Source organism: Schistocerca cancellata, chromosome 9, assembly GCF_023864275.1.
Source record: "Schistocerca cancellata isolate TAMUIC-IGC-003103 chromosome 9, iqSchCanc2.1, whole genome shotgun sequence".
Lineage (NCBI taxonomy): Eukaryota > Metazoa > Arthropoda > Insecta > Orthoptera > Acrididae > Schistocerca > Schistocerca cancellata.
Genome location: NC_064634.1, coordinates 462,593,543 through 462,616,903, shown reverse-complemented (window position 1 = coordinate 462,616,903; position 23,361 = coordinate 462,593,543). Strand labels below are relative to the sequence as shown.

General features: G+C 39.5%; 1 protein-coding gene across 1 annotated transcript in view; it reads right to left on the bottom strand.

Annotated features, from left to right (window-relative positions):
• Positions 1 to 23,361, bottom strand: part of LOC126101501 (lysocardiolipin acyltransferase 1-like) — a 130,159-nt gene that overhangs the window by 11,768 nt on the left and 95,030 nt on the right. Inside the window, exons 4-5 of the mRNA XM_049912146.1 lie at positions 16,749 to 16,899; positions 15,900 to 16,017 (exon numbers count right to left, since the gene is read on the bottom strand). Coding sequence (XP_049768103.1) covers positions 15,900 to 16,017; positions 16,749 to 16,899 — 269 coding nt within the window. The remainder of the gene's footprint in view (positions 1 to 15,899; positions 16,018 to 16,748; positions 16,900 to 23,361) is intronic.

Here is a 23,361-nt window from a genome sequence, read left to right as displayed (position 1 = left end):
ATATGATCATTCCATTTTATATCACTCCTAATGCGTACTCCCAGATAATTTATGGAATTAACTGCTTCCCGTTGCTGACCTGATATATTGTAACTAAATGATATGGGACCTTTCTTTGTATGTATTCGCAGCACATTACACTTGTCTACATTGAGATTCAATTGCCATTCGCTGCACCATGTGTCAATTTGCTGCAGAGCCTCCTGCATTTCAGTACAATTTTTCATTGTTACAACCTCTCGATATACCACAGCATCATCCGCAAAATGCCTCAGTGAACTTCCGATGTTATCCACAAGGTCATTTATGTATATTGTGAATACCAACAGTCCTACGACACTCCCCTGCGGCACACCTGAAATCACTCTTACTTCGGAAGACTTCTTTCCATTGAGAATGACATGCTGTGTTCTGTTATCTAGGAACTCTTCAATCCAATGACACAATTGGTCTGATAGTCATATGATCTTACTTTGTTCATTAAATGACTGTGGGGGAACTGTATCGAACGCCTTGCAGAAGTCAAGAAACAGGGCATCTACCTGGGAACCCCTGTCTATGGCCCTCTGAGTCTCGTGGACGAATAGCGTGAGCTGGGTTTCACACGACCATGTTTTTCGAAACACTTGCTGATTCCTACAGAGTAGATTTCTAGTCTCCAGAAAAGTCACTATACTCTAACATAATACGTGTTCCAAAATTCTACAACTGATTGACGTTAGAGATATAGGTCTATAGTTCTGCACATCTGTTCGATATCCCTTCTTGAGAATGGGGATGACCTGTGCCCTTTTCCAATCCTTTGGAACACTACGCTCTTCTAGAGACCTACGGTACACCACTGCAAGAAGGGGGCAAGTTCCTTTGCGTACTCTGTGTAAAATCGAACTGGTATCCCATCAGATCCAGCGGCCTTTCCTCTTTTGAGCAATTTTAATTGTTTCTCTATCCCTCTGTCGTCTATTTCGATATTTACCATTTTGTCATCTGTGCGACAATCTAGAGAAGGAACTACAGTGCAGTCTTCCTCTGTGAAACAGCTTTGGAAAAAGACATTGAATGAAATTCGTTAATCTGTACTAAGTGCATAGTCTGAGGTTGGTATGACCTGATGTCAGGCATAAACATTACTCCTCAAGATGTGCATGACAACATTTTCTGCCTTCTTTCTCACCCAGGATATTCCTGAACTGAGGGACCGCTTTGTCAGCAACAAGCTGTAGATTTTGTGCTTATTACTCTCTGTTTACAAAGACTGTTTTAACCAGTATTGTCTGACAAGTTTTATTTACTGTAATTTTACAATTATTATCAATAGTAGGTCTCACATTAGAACACAAATATTCTTCTAATGTGATTTCATAAAAGATTAGAGCTAATTGCTGTTAGAAAGAAACAAAAACAATTAATTACTTCAGATTTTTTAAACCAGGAAAATTTAAATTGTTTTAATTTCATATTTTTAATAGTGTAAAGAGACTGACATATTCATTTGCGGTTATGTTTACTATGTTTTCCTGTATTTTACACTTTCCTTTATTTTACACTTTTCTAGGCCAGTCCACTTAACGGTTTTACTGTATCTATAACTGCAAATTAGTTTAGTGCTTTTGTCCTCATTCTCTGGGTATTCTCTCAGAAATTTATCTTCCTATTCATTCACAAAAGTTTGGTCACTATGCTTGGCTGGTTGCTGCCCACAGTGAGACCTGCACTTTGTTGATAAAGCCTGTGATCAGAACTTAAGTACATCTATATTTACATAGATACTCTGCAACCCACCATGTACCACACTACTAGTCATTTCCTTTCCTGTTTCACTCACAAGTAGAGCGAGGGAAAAATTACTGTCTATAAGCCTCCATATGAGCCCTAATTCCTCGTATCTTATCTTTGCGGTCTTTACACACAATGTGTGTCGGCGGCAGTAGAATCGTTTGGCAGACAGCTTCAAATTTTCTAAATTCAAATTCTCTAAATTTTCTCAATAGTGTTTCTGAAAAGAATGTCACTTTCCCTGCAGGGATTCCCATTTGAGCATTTGAGTTCCCAAAGCAGCTCTGTAACACTTAGGTGTCGTTTGAACCTACCAGTAAGAAATCTAGCAGCCTGCGTCTGAATCGCTTCGATGTCTTCCTTCAATCCGTCCTGGTACAAATCCCAAACACTTGAGCAGCACTCAAGAATAGGTCACACCAGCAACCTATATGTAGTTTCCTTTACAAGTGAACCACTCTCATATTGCTTTGCAACATTACTCGCAGATATTCAAATGACTTGCCTGTGTTAAGCAGGGCAAAAGCAATACTGTGTCTGAACATAGCAGGCTTGATCTTCCTACTCATCTACATTAACCTACATTTTTCCAGATTTAGGGCTAGCTGCGGTTCATCGCATCAACTGGAATTTTTGTCTAAGTTGTCTCGTATCTTCCTACAGTTACTCAACTTCGACACCTTACCGTACACCACGGCGTCGTCAACAAACAACTGCAGGTTGCTGCCCACCCTGCCTGCCAAATCATTTACTTATATAAAGAACAACAGCGGTCCTACTATCACACTTCCCTGGGGCACTCCTGATGATATCCTTGTGTCTGATGAATACTTGCTATTTAGCACAACATATTGGGTTCTATTACTTATGAAGCTTTTGAGGCACTCATAACTGTGAACTTATTCCATATACTTGTACCTTCATTAACAGCCTACAATGAGGCACCGTGTCAAATGCTTTCTGGAAACCTAGAAATATGTCTGTCTGTTGTCCTTCATCCATATTTCACAGTACATGATGTGAGAAAAGAGCAAGCCGAGTTTCACAAGAGCGATGCTTTCTAACACCATGCCGATTCGTGGAAATAAGCTTCTCAGTCTCAAGGAAGTTTACTATATTCGAACTGAGAGTATGTTCAAGGATTCTGCAGCAAACAGAAGTTAGGGACATTGGTCTGTAATTTTATGGGCCCATTCTTTCAACTTTCTTATATACTGGACTCACCTCTGTCCTTTTCCAGTCACTTCAGACTTTGTGCTGGGTGAGAGATTCACAACAAATGCAAGCTAGGTAAGGAGCTAATGCCATAGAGTACTCTTCATAAAACTGGACTGGAATCCCATCCGAACATGGTGATTTATTTACTTTCAAATCATTCAGTTATTTGTCTATGCCAGGGACGGTTATTACTGTCACCCATACGGGAGTCTGTCAGATGGTCAAATGACAGGATGTTTATATGTTTCTCCTGTGTGAATGATTTCTTGAATGTGAAATTTAAAAATTCAGCTTTCGTTTTGCTATCTTCAACTGCCATACCAGACTGGTCAAATTTACATAAGACCAGAATTTCCTCAGTATCTCTCCCAGGTCTCTTCATAATGTGTGACAATGGCAGTTGTTGCATGCTTTGCACACAGATCTTTTCACTAACATCGGAATCTCTACTAACCTTCGCTTGTCATCATTTGTGCATCCGCTTTTGAACCGAGACTGCAACAGCCTCTGCTTCCTCAGTATCCTCCGAATTCCATTATTAAACCATGGTGGGCCTTTTCCATCCTTTATCCACTTACAAAGCAAATAAATTCTCCAGACCATGATTTACAGTCTGATTAAACTTTGCTCATCATTCCTTTACATTCACCTTACAGCAACAAGATGATAGTAATAACTGCTTATCTGCTCTATCTAACAGAAACCCTCTTCTAACCTCCTTGACTAATTAATTAACTTTTGAAGACATAGTTACTATAATGACATCATGATTGTTAATCTCCGTTTCTATACTCACATTGTCGATAAGGTCCAGCCTATTTTTAGCAACAAGGTCTAAGATATTTTCTTGCTTGTGGGCTGCCAAGCTAGCTGCTCAAGACAATTTTCATAAAACATGTTCAAAACTATTTCGCATGACTGTGTCTGTAACCCCCACAATGAATCCATAGAATTCCACTCTATACTTGCCAGGATAGAGTCACCTCCAACTAGTATTGAAGGTTCTGGGTATTTACGCACTATTGACCATAGACTTTCTGTGAATGACTCTAGAACTGTCACAGCAGAATCGGGTGGCTGTTAAAAACATCCAACAACTAACTTGGTTTCTGCTACACTTTTTATATGCAACCACATAAGTTCACTTTCACATTTAATCTCGAAGTCACTAGAGACGCAAATTCAACTACGTACCTAGGAATTACACTTGGAACAACTTAAATCAGAAGGAATGCATTTTATTGGCAGGACACTTAGAAAATGTAACAGATCTACTAAAAAGACTGCCTACACTATGCTTGCCCATCCTCTTCTAGAATACTGCTGGGTGGTGAGGGCTCCTTGCCAGATAGGACTGACTGACAGAGTACATTGAGAAAGTTCAAAGAAGGGCAGCATGTTTTGTATTATCATGAAACAAGGGAGAGAGTCTCACTGAAATGAGACAGTGATTTGGTGTGGACATAATTAAAACAGCACATTCTTGACCTACATAGAGAGAAACGATCATCATAATAAAATATGCGAAATCAGAGCTCACACTGAAAGAAATAGCTGTTCATTTTTTCTGCATGCTATACGAGACTGGAACAATAGGTGGGGTGTTTGCTGAATGCCCAGAATGCAAACTTTTGCAACACGTAAGACATAATCAGGAAACTGTGTTGCAGTGAAGGGTGAATATACACCAAAGGACCAACACTTCCAACAAATATCATCGCCACAGCTTGACTTGTTTGAGGAGACAATTAAAGCTTTATTACTGTCTCTCCTGTGGGTCTTGCCTCCTCTGGACTATAATATACCCTTTGCATTTCTTTATCTAAAATTATAATGATGTTAACAGCTTTTACATTTTTGCCACTTTATAAAGCAGGGGACATAATAATTTGCAAAATAAATTAATTTAGAAGTGTAACAAAGGTGTATATGATGATTATGAAACTCAAAAGAAGAAATTCACTTTATTCACTTACAGAGGAAAATTCAATAGACTGATTTTTCTTCTTCTTCTTCTTCTTCTTCTTCTTCTTCTTCTTCCACTGACTAGGATTTGCCCTGTTCTTTCCACGTATGTACTGGATCATCTGTTATTCCTTTTCTTGGGTGGTCATCCAGGCAGTCATTTCTGATGTGGGCAGTCCATATTTATAAATTGTAATGAGTCTTCTGGGGTCCATCCATTCTATACAGTCCCTCCAATTTCGTTTCTTCATTGTCATCCATTCATTTATAGCCTGTATTCCACACTATTCTCTCACTGATACGTTTGTTCTCTTGTCCAACATGGTTACTCCTCAGATCTGTTTTAGTACCTTCATCTGCACTACCGTTAACTTTTGTTCTATCTTTTTTGTTTCCACTATAATTTCTGCTGATTGATAAAGATAAATAAGTGGTCTATAAAAGTATTCATTACAGTATTCAGTGACTGTAAAGCTTTAACAATGACCAACACCATCGAAGGACAAGGAAGCAACAACATACCTAACGTCAAACGTAAACCACTTTAATTCATTACTGTACAATGAAGATTGGTTTGTTATCTATGAAACACGTAGTCTGGATACAAAATTCAACATATATCTAGAAAAACTGATACAGCATTTAGATACAATCTTCCCTCTAAAGATGTAAGATGCAGTGTCTGGATTACTAAAGGAAAGAACTTCTTGCCAGAAAAAAAAGAAAAAAAAAAACAGCACTAAATCTGCAAGGAAAATAGTGTCACAGCAGATTTGCATACTCACCACACAACACGCACAAAATTTTTACAGAAGGTCATAAAACAGGCAAAAGAATGCACAATGATAGGTATATAAAAATACTACAAGTAAAGTAAAAGCTATGTGGAACATAATAAAAAAGGGAACAGGCAAAAGTAAGAAAACCAATGAGAATACTGTCTTGTTACATGACAATAAAATTTTTTCAGAACCAAGTGAAACAGCAAATATATGCAACAGCTACTTCACTGGAATAGCTCAAAATGTAATGGAAACTGATTTTGTTATTAATCAGCAGGAAACAGAAAACAAAATCATTGACTATACTTTAATAGTTTGTGGATAATGTAAGTAGGAATGAAACAGTCAAGACTGTTAAAGATCTAAAAACAACATACTTAGCAGGAAGTGATGGCATATCCAGCAGAATCTTACAGCTCTCTGTCCAAAATAATACTGACCCCCTCACACATATATTTAATTGCTCATTAGAGATGGGTATCTTTCCTGATCAGCTGAAAACGTCTGAAGCTATTCCAACATTCAAAGTTGGTGACAAAGGTAAAGAGCCCCATTACAGTTACATCCTATTTTTCAAAAGTATTGAAGAAAATAATGTACAATAAGTTAATGAAGTTTGTAAACAAAAATGGACTATCAGCCAGTTCTCAACATGGTTTCTGAAGGTAAGAAATCAACTGAGGTGGCAATGTTTAACTACTGTTTTAAAGGCTATTGATGGAAAACAGCAGACAGGAGGTGTGTTTATAGACTTGACTAAAGCTTTCGATATGATAAACCACAAAACACTTCTAAACAAGCTTGAATACTATGGCAATAGTGGATTAGCAAATTATGGATTTGTTCTATTCTCAGAGATGATAAGCAAAAAGTGTGCATTAGACATATAGATGTAAAGTCACAAATAGTCTCAGAATATGCCATAATAAAGGCCAATCAACTTTGGGGTACCTCAAAAGTCAGAAATGAGGCCTTTTCTGTTCCTGGTATGTATATCAATGATCATTGATGATCATTGCATGCTGAACCAAACAAAGTGATGACACATTAATACTAGTAAAAGCAGTAAAAAATTATGACATCCACCATGAATAAACTTTGTTACAAATCAACTAAGTACATGGTCAGCAATGTATCAGCTTATAATAATAACGAGGAAACGAGTAGCATTAAATTTACATAGCTGTCAAAACAATACACTGCATTATCCAGGTATCACTATCAACTAACAACCCATTGTGAATAAAGTAATAACAAAATTTATTGGCATTTTGTATTTAAAGTGACCTAAAATGGGACAAACATTTGAACACATTAATGCTGCACTGAGTACAGGCTGGTATCTTTTAAGGGATCTAAAGGGACATTTAAATGAACAGCCTGGCTATTATGCATATCTGAGTACATATTTAAAATATGGACTCATGTTCCACGGATATTCACCAGAGCCTCTAGGGATCTTCAGAATCCAAAACCGAGGCATTAGGATTATTACAGAGAGCATATCTAGACAGTCATGTAAACTGATATTTAAAACGCAAAGTGCTATCATTACTATGCATGTTTATTCTTGATGCACTAATGTATATTGAAAAATTATAACTGGAAATTATAACAATATTAGGAAAAAATGTGATTTACATAATCACAACACTAGATTAAAAGATAACTCACATTTATTCCCAGCCAATACAAGTTTGCAACAGAAAGGTACATGCTATGTGGGAATAAAACCATTCAATAAGTTCCCAAGTGATATAAAATGTATCATAAAATATTAATTCTTCTGACAGATCTGCTAGAGAATATCTGTCTCATATTTGGTAAGCAAATACTTGAACTACAACAAATGTACGGAACTGTAACTTTGTGATGTACACTGAAGAGCCAAAGAAACTGGTACACCTGCCTAAGGTTGTGCAGGGCCCCTGCGAGCATGAAGAAGTGCTGCAACATGACGCATGGAATCGGCTAATTAGTGCTGGAGGGAATTGACACCATGAATCCCACAGAGCTGTCCATAAATCTGTAGGAGTACGAGGGGGTGGAGATCTTTCTGAATAGCACATTGCAATGCATCCCAGATGTTTGGGGAGCTTGCTGAACAGCAGAAGTGTTTAAACACAGAAGAGTGTTTCTGGAACCACTCTGTAGCAATTGTGGATGTTTGGGGTGTTGCATTGTGCTGTTAGAATTGCCCAAGTCCGTCGGAATGCAGAATGGACATGAATGGATGCAGGTGATCAGACAGGATGCTGAAGTGCAAGTCATCTATCACAGCCATGCCTAGACATATAAGGGGTCCTGTATCACTCCAACTACACACATCCCACACCATTACAGAGCCTTCACCAGTTTGAACAATCCTCTGCTGAGATGCAAGGTCCATGGATTCATGAGGTTGTTTCCATACCTGTACACATTCGCTGCTCGATACAATTTAAAATGAGACTCACCTGACCATGCAACATGTTTCCAGTAATCGACTGACCAAAGTTTGTGCTGATTAGCTGAGGCAAGGTGTATAAAGCTTTGTGTCATGCAGTCGTCAAAGGTACATTGAAGGCCTTGGCTCCAAAAGCCCATACTGATGATGTTTCATTGAATGGTTTGCACACTGACACTTGTTGATGGCCCAATATTGAAATCTGCAGCAATTTGTGGAAGGGTTGACTTCTGTTATGCTGAATGATTCTCTTCAGTCGCCTTTGATCCTGTTCTTGCAGGAACTTTTTGTGGCTGCAGCGATTGTGGAGATTCGATGTTTTACCGGATTCCTGACATTCACAGCACACTTGTGAAATGGTCATATCGGAAAATCTCCATTTCATCATTACCTCGGAGATGCTGTGTCCAATCGCTTGTGCACCGACTCTTAACATCACATTCAGACTTGCTTAGATCTTGATAACCTACCATTGTAGCAGCAGTAATTGATCTAACAACTGCACCAGACACTTGTTGCCTTATATAAACACTGTCTACTACAGCAGCATCTTCTGCCTGTAGACATATCTCTGTATTTGAATACCCATGCCTATACCAGTTTCTTTGGCGTTTCAGTGTATAAGACATAGATCTCTATATCTTGAAAACTCTTCTCTGTAATGACTAGAGTTAAGGACACTGTACTACATAAATTAATAAAAGACTAAATAAATAAATAAAATGAATAAAATGTCATAAACGGATGCACCATTGTTTTATATATTTTTATTTTCCCATCACTTGTCATTAATTTGTTTCACCATACACTATTTTGCAGGTATCTGGCTACCATTACTGCCTTTGTCACTTGGTTTTTTACTTGCATGCTTAAACCTTTATAGCTGATAATAACAGTTCCTACAGTGTCAAAATCTCATCACTTAGATAAGTCGTGTCATATTGTTGTAGAAATGGTAAAAGGAGAGAAGGCAAAAATGAAAAGATTAGATTAGATTAGATCAGATTTACTTTCATTCCAATTGGTCCACAGTGTGGAGGTAATCCAGGATGTAGAACATGTCAGAAAAACAACAATACATGACAAATATTTACAACTAAAACAAATAAGCTAATGTACCATTCCACAGGACCCAAGTGGAATGATCGACATTTTTTAATGAACACTATATGAAAGAGTCATTTTACAAATACTAATGCTCTGAATTTAAAATTAATAGAGGGAAACATTCCACGTGGGAAAAATATATCTAAAAACAAAGATGATGTGACTTACCAAACAAAAGTGCTGGCAGGTCGATAGACACACAAACAAACACAAACATACACACAAAATTCAAGCTTTCGCAACCAACAGTTGCTTCATCAGGAAAGAGGGAAAGACAAAAGGATGTGGGTTTTAAGGGAGAGGGTAAGGAGTCATTCCAATCCTGGGGGCAGAAAGACTTACCTTGGGGGGAAAAAAGGACACGTATACACTCACTCTCTCTCTCGGACCTCTATCAGTAGTTACCCTATAGCCAATCTGTATTTTCCTTACCGCATCACGCACCTGCAAAGCTATCAGGCAGCATTCAGTCTTGCTGTGGGCAGTGGACAAATTTGTACATCATCAGTGTATAAGCCTATGTGTTTTAGGACCATAGGCGTCGGTCCTGGGTTCTAAACCTGCCACTGCTTAAATTTTGTTTAATAATCAGCATTTGGTGGCCCAAACTCTTTGCCTTTACAAATATCTGCTTGTGTCTGTGTGTATGCGGATGGATACGTGTGTGTGTGCGCGCGAGTGTATACCTGTCCTTTTTTCCCCCTAAGGTAAGTCTTTCTGCTCCCGGGATTGGAATGACTCCTTACCCTCTCCCTTAAAACCCACATCCTTTCGTCTTTCCCTCTCCTTCCCTCTTTCCTATGTTTGTGTTTGTCTGTGTGTCTATCGACCTGCCAGCACTTTCGTTTGGTAGGTCGCATCATCTTTGTTATATATATATATATATATATATATATATATATATATATATATATATATATATATATATATACACACCTCCATTACGACAGCTGCCACCCATTCCACATCAAACGGTCCCTTCCCTACAGCCTAGGTCTTCGTGGCAAACGAATCTGCTCCAGTCCGGAATCCCTGAAGCATTACACCAACAACATGACAACAGCTTTCGCATCCCGCAACTACCCTCCCGACCTGGTACAGAAGCAAATAACCAGAGCCACTTCCTCATCCTCTCAAACCCAGAACCTCCCACAGAAGAACCACAAAAGTGCCCCACATGTGACAGGATACTTTCCGGGACTGGATCAGATTCTGAATGTGGCTCTCCAGCAGGGATACGACTTCCTCAAATCCTGCCCTGAAATGAGATCCATCCTTCATGAAATCCTCCCCACTCCACCAAGAGTGTCTTTCTGCCGTCCACCTAACCTTCGTAACCTCTTAGTTCATCCCTATGAAATCCCCAAACCACCTTCCCTACCCTCTGGCTCCTACCCTTGTAACTGCCCCCGGTGTAAAACCTGTCCCATGCACCCTCCCACCACCACCTACTCCAGTCCTGTAACCCGGAAGGTGTACACAATCAAAGGCAGAGCCACGTGTGAAAGCACCCACGTGATCTACCAACTGACCTGCCTACACTGTGATGCATTCTTTGTGGTAATGACCAGCAACAAACTGTCCATTCGCATGAATGGACACAGGCAGACAGTGTTTGTTGGTAATGAGGATCACCATGTGGCTAAACATGCCTTGGTGCACGGCCAGCACATCTTGGCACAGTGTTATTCCGTCCGGATTATCTGGATACTTCCCACCAACACCAACCTATCCGAACTCTGGAGATGGGAACTTGCTCTTCAATATATCCTCTCTTCCCGTTATCCACCAGGCCTCAATCTCCGCTAATTTCAAGTCGCCGCCACTCATACCTCACCTGTCATTCAACAACATCTTTGCCTCTGCACTTCTGCCTCGACTGACATCTCTGCCCAAACTCTTTGTCTTTAAATATGTCTGCTTGTGTCTGTATATGTGTGGATGGATATGTGTGTGTGTGCGGGTGTATACCCGTCCCTTTTTCCCCCTAAGGTAAGTCTTTCCGCTCCCGGGACTGGAATGACTCCTTACCCTCTCCCTTAAAACCCACATCCTTTCGTCTTTCCCTCTCCTTCCCTCTTTCCTGATGAGGCAACAGTTTGTTGTGAAAGCTTGAATTTTGTGTGTATGTTTGTGTTCGTTTGTGTGAATGCACACCTTTTTGTGCAAAATTGACTTTAAATCCTTGTAAAGGTTATTCTTATTTCTAGTAATGATTCCATGAATTGAGCTGCTAGTTTGAAAAAGCAATATATTTTTAATGACAAATTTCATTAAGGGATAAATATATTGGGAAGCAGTAGTTAGTATCCCTAGTTCCCTAAAAAGGCTTCTGCAGGATGTTCTTGAGTTCACACCATACATAACTCTTACTGCACATTTTTGTGCCCAGAAAACTTTAGCTTGGCTTGATGAATTACCCCAAAAAATAATCTCATATGACATTATGGAATGAAAGTAAGCATAGTATGCCAGCTTTTTAATTTTTATATCCTCTAGGTCTGACACAATTTGCATTGCAAATAGAGATTTGTTCAGCAGTTCTGTGGTGTGCTCCTCCCAGTTGAATTTATTATCAAGCTGTAATCCCAAGAATTTAACGCTGTCCACTTCTTCTATCTGCTTGTCATCGTATGTTAAGCATATACTCGTGGGACAGCCCTTACTAGTTCTGAACAGCATGTAGTGTGTTTTTTCAAAGTTTAGTGACAAAGAATTAGCTGGGAACCAGTGAATGTCCACAAATATTTTATTAGTTGATCTTCCTAAGACTACACTTGATTTGCTATTTATTGCAATGTTTGTATCATCATCAAACAAAATGAACTTGGCATCTGGTAATGTTACTGCTGAAAGGTCATTGATATACACAAGGAAAAGTAAGGGCCCCAAAATGGAACCTTGTGGGTCCCCACATGTAATTAGTTCCCAGTTGGATGATGCCTGATAGCTTGATACATGTCTCTTTCCTAATAACACCCTTTGTTTCCTGCCAGAGATATAAGATTTGAACCATTTTGCAGCATTTCCTGTTACACTATAATATTCTAATTTATTTAAATGGATATTGTGATTTACACAGTAAGATGCCTTTGACAGATCACAAAATATACCAGTTGCCTGCAATTTTTTGTCTAATGAATTAAGCACATTTTCACTGTAAGTGTAGATAGCCTTCTCAATATCAGAACCCTTTAGAAATCCAAACTGTGACTTTGACAGTATGTTATTTGAGATCAGATGATTATAAAGCCGATTGTACATTATTTTTTCTAAATTTTTTGAGAATGCTGGCATCAGTGAAACTGGATGGAAATTTTATGCTATTTCTTTATCTCCCTTCTTAAACAGTGGCTTAACTTCAGCATATTTCAATCATTCAGGAAATATTCCACTGATAAATGACTAGTTACACAGATAGCTTAATATGTTACTTAATTCAGAATCACATTCTTTAATTAACTTTGTTGATATTTCATCATATCCACTAATGTTTTTGATTTTAAAGATTTTCTGATGGACATTATTTCTGCTGGGCTAGTGAGGGTCAAATTCATATTATGGAAGTTACTTGAAATGTCTGGTCTGAGGTATTCCATAGCAGCATCTACTGAACCTGACAATCCCATCTTTTCAGTAACAGTTATAAAGGTATATCTTAGCACACAGTGGTCAGAAACCACTTTGTTGAACAGCTGTTTGAATGGTGTATCATAATAGAGGATGTGAAAATATGAGAGCAAATCTTACTGGACAGTAATGATGAGGGAATAAAAACACTATGAACAGTGAAAAAGAATTCAGATAATTATGGCTGCAGATTCTAAGAAGAAATTAGCAGTCTGATGCATTTTATTGTTTTGAAAAACAATAATTTTTGTTTTCCTCATACATTTTCTTCATACAGCCCTTTAATTTTGGTGTGTTCACTGCTGAGGTAAAATGTAAAAAAGGTAATGTCATAAACTATTGCCCAATCCCCTTTTAAGAATATTTTCAAAAATCCTTGAGAAACACATGCAGAAAATCACTGCTGATCATCTTAGTTTCCACAACATCCTCAACTAGAGTCGATTTGGATTTGAATCTTGTCTGTCTACTGAACTAGCAATATTTTCTTTTAACAATAAATTTTTGGGAGCCATTAACAAAAAGTTTTTGGCATGTATCTTTTGTGGTCTCATGAAAATCTTCAGTTGTGTAAATCATTAAATTCTTTTGATAAAGGCAGAATATTACAGTTTATGGTGTACTGTCAGTTCATGGCTTCAGCCAGTCAGTTCTAAAGAACTGAAATGGCTCATCTGGAGACCCTGCCTCATCTGAGTGGAACACCTTAAGTTGCAGTGTTCCACAAGTCTCTGTTCTAGGTCCACTGCTGTTTTGTATTTTCGTTAATTACCTCCCACTATGAAACTTCCTGGCAGATTAAAACTGTGCGCCCAACCAAGACTCGAACTCGGGACCTTTGCCTTTCGGGGGCAAGTGCTCTACCATCTGAGCTACCAAAGCACAACTCACGCCCGGTCCTCACAGCTTTACTTCTGCCAGTATCTCATCTCCTGCCTTCCAAAGTTTACAAAAGCTCTCCTGCGAACCTTGCAGAACTAGCACTCCTGAAAGAAAGGATATTGCGGAGAAGAGCTTCTGTAAAGTTGGAAGGTAGGAGACGAGATACTGGCAGAAGTAAAGCTGTGAGGACCGGGCGTGAGTCGTGCTTCGGTAGCTCAGTTGGTAGAGCACTTGCCGGCGAAAGGCAAAGGTCCCGAGTTCGAGTCTCGGTTGGGCACACAGTTTTAATCTGCCAGGAAGTTTCATATCAGTGCACACTCTGCTGCAGACTGAAAATCTCATTCTGGATACCTCCCACTTTGTTTTGATACAAAGAGCAAATTTATCCTTTTTACAGATGATGTTACAATACTCTGTGATGAATGTGCAGATATCAATCTCAAACAAGATATTAATCTAAAAAAAACTGCAAGCGAAGTTTTCACTGAAAGTTTGAACAGGTTCTCTTCAAATGGTCTCTTATTCACTGTTGACAGAAGTCATTATATGAGGTTCAATATCGTATACAACAAAGAAACCTTGAAGAAATTAACATTGTGTAGAGATCACCCAACACGGAAAGTTGAGGATACCAAATTCCTGGAAACTTACTTAATATGACAGGAAAGTGGTCAACCCAACATCTTTCATATTTTTGAAAGCCTTAGTTCTACAATATGTATACTGTGGGTTATTGCTTCAGTGGCTAGACAGATACCATTAAGGCTTCCTGCTATGCCTACTTTTGTTAATAAGTGTAGTGTGCAATCATATTCTGGAGAAACCAACATCACAAAAAGGAATATATGATTTGCTAAAAGAGAGAGGGTGGGGAGAGATAAGATATATATATATATATATATATATATATATATATATATATATATATATATAGAGAGAGAGAGAGAGAGAGAGAGAGAGAGAGAGAGAGAGAGAGAGAGAGAGAGAGAGAGAGAGAGAGCTGTCAGACTAATGAATGTAATGAATGGTGTCCCTAATAGGCTCTCTTGCCAGAGTAGTTGAGGCTTGGCTTGAAGAATGGGGAGTCTTACCACCACCTCACAGTATACTTTTTCTTGTTGACTTTTGTCCTACCACTAATAACTTTCCTCTCTAAAAAGACAATAGCAAATATCATTCATAGAATACAAGAGCCAAAAACAGTCTATACACTGAGTTAAAAAGTTTTTATCTGGCTTAAAAAGAATCTTATTACTCCAGCATTAAGTTGTTTAATGCACTCCCGCCACATACTAAATGTTGTTATATACAGTTGCCCAGATTCAAATAAATTCTCAAAGAGTAACTAATAGAGAAATCTTTTTATACGGTTGATAAATTGATGAGACAAAATGAATATCACTGCTACGCTTACAATTGTTTCAGAACTAGTATGACTTAATTTTATGTCACAAATTCTATTTTAAAAAAGGCTGTGATGTGCCACTCGACAACAGTATAGATGACGATGTCTGCATTCTGTGTTTCATATTTTATGTTTTCTGAGCAATATGTTAAGTTCAAACTATTACCACTCTTATATTATTTTGAGTACCGTCAATGACATATGAAAACTTGATTTTTGTATCCATGTATTTATTTATGTAATATTTAGCATAAAACTACTTCCTGCATATATTACTCAACTCTTCACAATGAAACAAAATTTTCTGTTATTTGAGTATGTGCTGTTTATTTGATATCTCATTTGCACTGCCTCTCTTATTGCCGTGTAAGCTATATTTAAACTTTGTACAATATGACACATTCTGTATCCTTGTGATTCAGTTGCTAACTGGATCTTTAGTAAACAAAAGAAATAAATTAATAAAGTATAACTTTTGCTACCACTACTTGCACTGTGTGTGCAAACCATGGTATGATGTTGAGAGTAACTTGTGATTTTTGTGACTAACGGAAATATTTTTTATGAAACACTCAAATGCTCTTATATGGCGTTTTTTGAGGAAGACATAAGGTTATTGCGAAGAACTAGGAAGTGAAGAGTAACTACACACTACTTCTCTATAATAAAAAAAGATCATTCTACACACCTTTTGACATGAAAATGAACTTCATGAGGGAAATTTCCCTTCAAGAGATCTGTCTCTTGTTGAGGTACAGAACATGGGTAGCCTACAGTCATGTCATACACTGCATCCAGGTGGCCATCTGAAATGTTGGCATAAACAAATTTATTATAACCACTGCAGAAAGTTGCTCAGAAGGGAGATTTGTGTGAATCAAGTGAAGCGTTTTGTAGAGATTACATATAGTCATATGAAATGACTGCAGTCATAATCCCATTGGTTTAGAATAATAAGACACAAATAAGAAATAAAAATTAAGCCATATTTATTACAGCTACAATCCCCTACTTACTACAAAAATACTTTTCAACTTACTGAGTGATTCATTATTTTATTCTATATTCTGAGTTGATGTTCTCTTGGAAATTCCAAGGGTTCTGTCAAATGTATATGAGCAGTTCATTCTGCCCGTTAAAGATAATCTAGTGTGAGGTTTTTGTTTAAACAAACTTTTAAGGGTCTCCTAACACAATTTGGCTTGATAAATGTGTTTGTAACACATAATATGAACATTCATAAAGAATGGCAATATTTTTGTACCAGATGATGGTCTGAAAGACCAACAACAATGTAAAACTAACATTACTCACTACCCTATTTGCTAAATGATTTATAGAATGTTTCATGTCTTCCACAATGACACTTGTCTTCTAGAAATAGAAATTTCTTTTGGAATAGAGTCCTCTGGCACCTCCAACTTTACAGCAGCCCAGAACAGGCTCCTTTATAATGTAGGACTTAGCTTATTATCTTTGTTTGGCAGATCCTTGTACATAAAATACAAAACTAGAAAATGTAAGTCTAAGAACTCACTGTATCTCATTCGCTGGGCCAGGAATGTGAATCCAGTGGTCTTGGGATGCAGCACATACTGATAATGTGGCAGTCCGTGGCTGTCTGCATAGTTGTGACTGCGCTGCCTACTACCTTCTGTGAGGTCTGTGCCCTCCGGAAACAGCAAAACCTGTTCAATCAGTACAGTAATCTTTTATATGAAATGTTTTCACATATAAATATGGAAAACAGTACTGGTTATATGACTGAAACCCATTTGGAAACATTTCTGTCATTCCTTAGAAGGTCAACATATAATACACACACACACTCAGATAGATAGAGAGACACTTATTTGCAATAAAAGAGCTTGAACAATAAGGTGCCTTTGCTCAGTAGTCACACATATTTAGCTAGATTGTAAAAGGTGGATATGAAGAGAAAAGAATTAGCTTGGTTCAGCACTTACACTACTTACTGTTTATGGAATTCTTACCTGAATCAATGTCTATAGATACACAAAGTATTTATTTGGAAAAAAGTGAACTGTAAAAATATCCTGTGAAGTAGATAAAGACTAGTCTTGTAGAGGTATCACTGAAGATCTTGTAGTGTTTACACTCACCTAATAGCACTTTTAGTTCTCTGTGGCATTTATTTGTAATAACACAAATCAGTTTAAGATCAACTATGATTTCCACAGCCATTATAAAAGACACAAAAACAACTATGATTTCCACAGCCATTATAAAAGGCAAATGTCATGTACACTTAATCCTTGTGCCTACAGTTCTGAATAGGGTTCTGTAAACAACAGTAAAGGCAAATACATCTGAGTCAAAAAGGTCTTTACAATTTTCAAATGATAAGAAATTTATTGAGGTAACTTACAGAATCAGCAGATATATCATCATGTAGGGAACAACCTCAAGTTTCATATAAAAGTCTCAGGTATCATCTTGATTTGATATGACTATCAATTGTAATGTGGCAAACATTCCACTGGTAATCAATTTCTTCCCATGCTATCATCACAATGTATATAAGAAAAAAATTTAAAATGTATGCCACAAACAGCTCAATACATGACCATGGAACCAAATCCAGACAGTGTTTACATCTAAACAGAGGAAACAAGTCAAAAACTCTGAATAGTGTTATATTATGGAATAAAATTGTAAAACAGGCTGCCACAAGAAATAAATGATGCAAATGATCCAACCTCCATTAATCAAAGCGTAAAAAATATTTACTAAGTAACAGCTACTGCACCGTAAAAGAATACTTAAAATGATTACAGATTGTAAATTAATGTTCATAAACATTGCACTGAGTTACAATTTATGATATGATTAGAAAAGTAGAGCTAGGTAAAGGAGCTATAAATGTTGTAAGAGGAATGTTTATTTTAATAAGAAAAATTGGACAAACATTTGACAACATCAGTATATTGTTCTATGTATGAATAAGTCAATCAATCAACACGTGATTTATTGGGTCTCCATGAACAACCTGTCCCAACAAAGTTCTTCTGCCAAGGGTAAATTATAAGCCTACTTGGAGGTGAAAGTAGTCATTTTAAGTGTGCACTATACTGGCATTCCTCATAGCAGAATGGGGTACTGATGCACTACGTGAATGAAACTTGAGGTTGCTTGCTACAAAATGACACACCTACTGATACTGTAAGTTACCTCAATAAATTGTTATATCATTCCAAAGTTGCAAAGTCCTTTTTGACTCACCTTGTAGAATGATTTGAAGGAGATATCAAGGTGGTAAGGTAATGACCACAGCTCTCTCTTCTAATCATCAATACTTTTATTACATGACAAACGTACAGGTTGAAGACTAGGCGGGAACTGAGGCCGGAGAAGTATACAAAGCAAAGATCAACTCGAAAACATAATACACATATGATGATATGATGTTCTGGCCTATCGATCCGTGGATTGATGACACATAGCCTCCTCCCCCCCCCCCCCCCCCCCCCCCCCTGCAGTATGGAGTACGTACCGAGAATTTTAGTGGGTTACAGTGAGTTCCTCCACATCTAATGGCATGGCCGTGTGGGAGGAGAGCACGGAGCAAATCCTGGAATGCTGATGCTGAAGTCTTGAAGCAACGTCGGCAGTCATAGTCATCAGCCGGTGCAGGACTGCTGGCGTGGAAGGGTGTCGTCGTCAGGGAACCTAATGATCACCTTTCCACTTGGCCTAACGAAAGCACGTAGGTTTCCACAGTAGCACTTCGAGAGATTTTGAAACGCTCCACGACACATTGTGACACACCACCTAACAAGTCACATGAATCATCAAACGCAAGCAGCACTAATGCAGTATCACCACTAACGATGACAGACACACCACAAATGTCATTAGGATGAACATGGGTAGAGAGCTCGTAAGTGGCGCCTACTAATGGAGAGGTATGCTGAGCCGGTGGGGTGGGGAAGCCATAGCATGGAGAGGGCGGTGTGCTACAAGTAGAGGGGTGAGTGTCAGACGGTGAGGCCTGAGTGGGCATGGCAGGAACATGCGCGCTGGGTGCACCGGTTAGAAGAGTGGTGCGGTGTGCTGTCGCACGAAGATGGAACTGTTATATTAGAGCCCTGGGAGCTGGAGCCTCTGCTATGGGAGCTGGGAGGCAGAAAACCCCAGAATGAGTGTGGGCTCATTGATGGGGCCGGTGTAGGCGTGAGTTTACTCGAATCATGAGCAGAGGAAGAAGGCCGAGGGTAGCCAGAGAGAGTGGTCTCTTCAACAGTGGGTGAGGTAGGGGAAAACTCTATGTGAGCAGGTTTAACCCTGTTGAGGGAGACAGTAGTTACTGAGCCCTTAATTACGATGTCCACTGTGTGACTGGTTCGTTTGACAACTCTGTACGGGCCTGTGTAAGGAGGCTGTAACGGGGCTTTCACAGTGTCATCACGATAGAACACAAATTCGCAAGTGTCAAGCGCCTTGGGAACCTATGTGGCTGGAAGGGGGCGGGGGTTGAAGCTTGTTACAGTGTAACCTCACCCGTTCTACCAACGACGGCAGTTCGGACGGTTTGGTGACTGGAGTAGGAGCAATAAGTTCGTCTGGCAGTGTAATGGACTGGTCGTAGACGAATTCGGCCACTGAGCCTTTAAGGTCTTCTTCGAAAGTGGTCCACAAACCGAGTAAGATGAATGGCAGGGCTTCCGTCCAAAGGAGGCCACGGCAATGTAGGGCCGTCTTAAGCATCCTATGCCAACGTTCCACGAGGCCGTTGCTTTGGGGGTGGTATGCTGTTGAATGAATCTTCTTGATGCCGCAAGCCTACATAGTTCAGAAAATAAGGCAGACTCAAATTGACAGCCTTGGTCAGTCGTCAAGTAAACAGGGCAGCCGAAGCGTGAAATCCAAGTGTCTATGAAGGATCGTGCCACTGATTTGGATGTAATATTGGGTAGCGGGGCAGCTTCCAACTGACGAGAGGTTCTGCCTATAATAGACAGCACGTATCTGTAACCCTCGGAGGGGGTGAGGGGGCCCACCAAGTCGATGTGAAGTGCTGCAAGCAACTGGGAGGAGCAGTGAAGGAGCCTAGTGGGGGCAATGTGTGCCGCAAAACTTTATTTTGTTGGCACGGAATTCAGGCAGGGGCCCAGGCTTGGCAGTCACGACGCATGTCGCGCCCGACAAAGTGCTCTGAAATAAGTCTGGTAGAGGTTCACACACCTGGATGAGCTAGGTTGTGTAATTTGTCGAACACTTTTCTCTGCAGAGGTTTGGCTATGAAGGGACGCAGCGTACCAGTTGATTCGTCACACCAAAACTCGCCTATGACACCGAGAAAGGTGGATCGCACAGGTTTGAGTGACGAGCTGTGATCAGAAATAAGGTCCATAGTGTCTGTGTCTACAGACTGAAGCTGAGGCAAGTTAGAGAGGTCTATCAGAGTTGTGAGAGTGCCGACACGAGACAAAAGATCTGCGACCACATTATCTGTACCCTTGATGTATTGTTTGTCAGAGGTAAATTGCAATATAAAGTCCAAATGACGGAAGCATCTAGGTGGAGGGTCAGTCAGGGGGTTCTTTACAGCAGCAACCAAAGGTTTATGGTCAGTTAAAATGTAGAAGTCCCTACCCTCAACCTCGGTGTGGAAGTGTTTCACAGTCTTGTAAACTGCCAAGAGCTCCCTATCAAAGGCTGAGTACTTTTTTTCAGCGCCGTTGAGCTTCTTAGAAAAGAACTGCCAAGGAGAGGTAGTATCTCCGATGGTTTGGCTGAGGACAGCACCTGCTGTGGTATCACTGGCATCCGCAGTAATAAAAAATGTAGCATCCGGATCGGGTGGGCAACAGTCACCGTGTTTGCTAGTAAGTGCTTCAGTTTGTCAAAAGCTTGTTACATGGCAGGGGTCCAGGGCACCGGGCGGATACCTGTCTCCAGATCAGAAGGTTGCGTGTTCAAATCACGTCGGGGTCACCACTGAAGGAGATATCAAGGTGGTAAGGTAATGACCACGGTTCTCTCTTCTAATCGTCAATACTTTTATTACACGACAAACTTTCAGTTCAAAGACTAGGCAGGAACTGAGGTCCAGGAAGTATACAAAACAAAAATCAACTCAAAGACATAATACACATATGATGTTCTGGCCTATTGATCCGTGGATCGACGCCACAAATTGTTCAATAAGAGCTGTCAGTGAGGGTGGAGAATTATGTTTCCATATTTGCTATGTTTGATGTGATAAGTTCAAGGTGTTAACAATAATGACAGTGGCATGAAAAATGGCATAGACTTAACAACAATATCTTACGGAATTCGCACACAGAAAAGTTGATGATATGGTGCAGGAATGCTTTACAAACAAATCTGACAAGTCTGTACTACACAGTAAGTGCACAAGGCATGTATGATGTAACTTGAGGCTACAGTTTGTGGACTATGAACATGCTGATGATTGCTTGTGGATGACAATGTTAAGGATATGCACTGATATGAATGAGGCCACTGAAAGACAACCAGTCACACCAAATTGCAAACATTAGGTATGCCACAATATGATACATCCTACAAAAGAGCCTAAGATGTGAGGCATGCAAGTTGCAGCTATTACAAGTTATACGACCACGATACACACAACACACCTTGACATTTGGATTATAATGCAACAGTACTTTAAAAAAGATGGAATTGGCGATAAGCTTGTGCCAGTGATGAAACACTATTCCACCTCTGTGGAGAAATAAATCATCATAATGTGTAAGTCATGCATTCACACAGTCTTCCACAGGAGGCTGTAATATCAGTTATGCATACCTTAATGCACTGGTTCAGGACCAACAGACTCACCATAAATCGTGAAAAAGCTGTGGCAGTTAACTTGCACACCACACAAAACCACCATCCTGCAAACCCTGTTTTCACTATTGAAGGAAAAAATGTGTCTGAAGTCATTCATACAAAATTTCTAGGCACTCATGTTGAGGCAGGTCTGGAGTGGGAGATGCACCTGAACGATTTAAATAATAGACTGAATTCATTAGCGTATGCTATTAGGACCCTTACTCGCAATACAAGCTGCTAATCAGTGCTGACAATGTACCATTGCAGTATACACTTGCTACTCATGTATGGAATATTTTTTTGTGGGAATTCCACAAACTCTATAAAAACTTTTAAAACACACAAAAAGATTATCAGGTTGATAAGAAAAGCTAAATGCAAGGATTCCTGTAGAATCCTTTTTAAAACTCTCAAGATATTGCTGATGCATTGCTTGAATATATACAAAATACTAATTTTCACAAAAGGGAGCATCTTACAAAAGGAAAATTTCTTCAGACACAACTATGATATACACACATATGAAACTATGCAGAAGATGAGCCTACACATGAACACAGTAAATACAAACTTATGCAAAAGAGGAGTGCATCTTACTGGAGTTATCAAACAATGAAAAATCCAGGATGGAATGTATCAATACCAGAAAAAAAAAGTAGCCACTCACCATATAGTGGAGATGCTGAGTTGCGATAGGCACAATAAAAAGATTCACACTCTCATAGCTTTCGGCCACTAAGGCCTTTGTCAGCAGTAGACACACATACACACACGCACACACATACTCATGCAAATGCAACTTGCACACACATCTGCAGTCTCATAGAGCTGAAACTACACTGCAAGCAGCCGCACCAGTGCATGATGGGAGTGGCGACTGGGTGGGGGTAAGGAGGAGGCTGGGGCGGGGAGGGGAGTGATAGTATGATGGGAGTGACGGACAGTGAAGTATTGCAGTTTAGACGGAGGGCAGGAGAGACGGTACGGAGGGGAGAGGGGGTAAGAACAAAAGGAGAGAAACAAAAATAAATTAAAAGACCAGGTGTGGCAGTGAAATGACGGCTGTGTAGTGCTGCAATGGGAACAGGGAGGGGGCTGGATGGGTGAGGACAGTGACTAACAAAAAAAATTGTTCAAATGGCTCTGAGCACTATGCGACTCAACTTCTGCGGGCATCAGTCACCTAGAACTTAGAACTAATTAAACCTAACTAACCTAAGGACATCACACACATCCATGCCCGAGGCAGGATTCGAACCTGCTACCGGAGCAGGCGCTCGGTTCCAGACTGTAGTGCCTAGAACCGCACTGCCACTCTGGCTGGC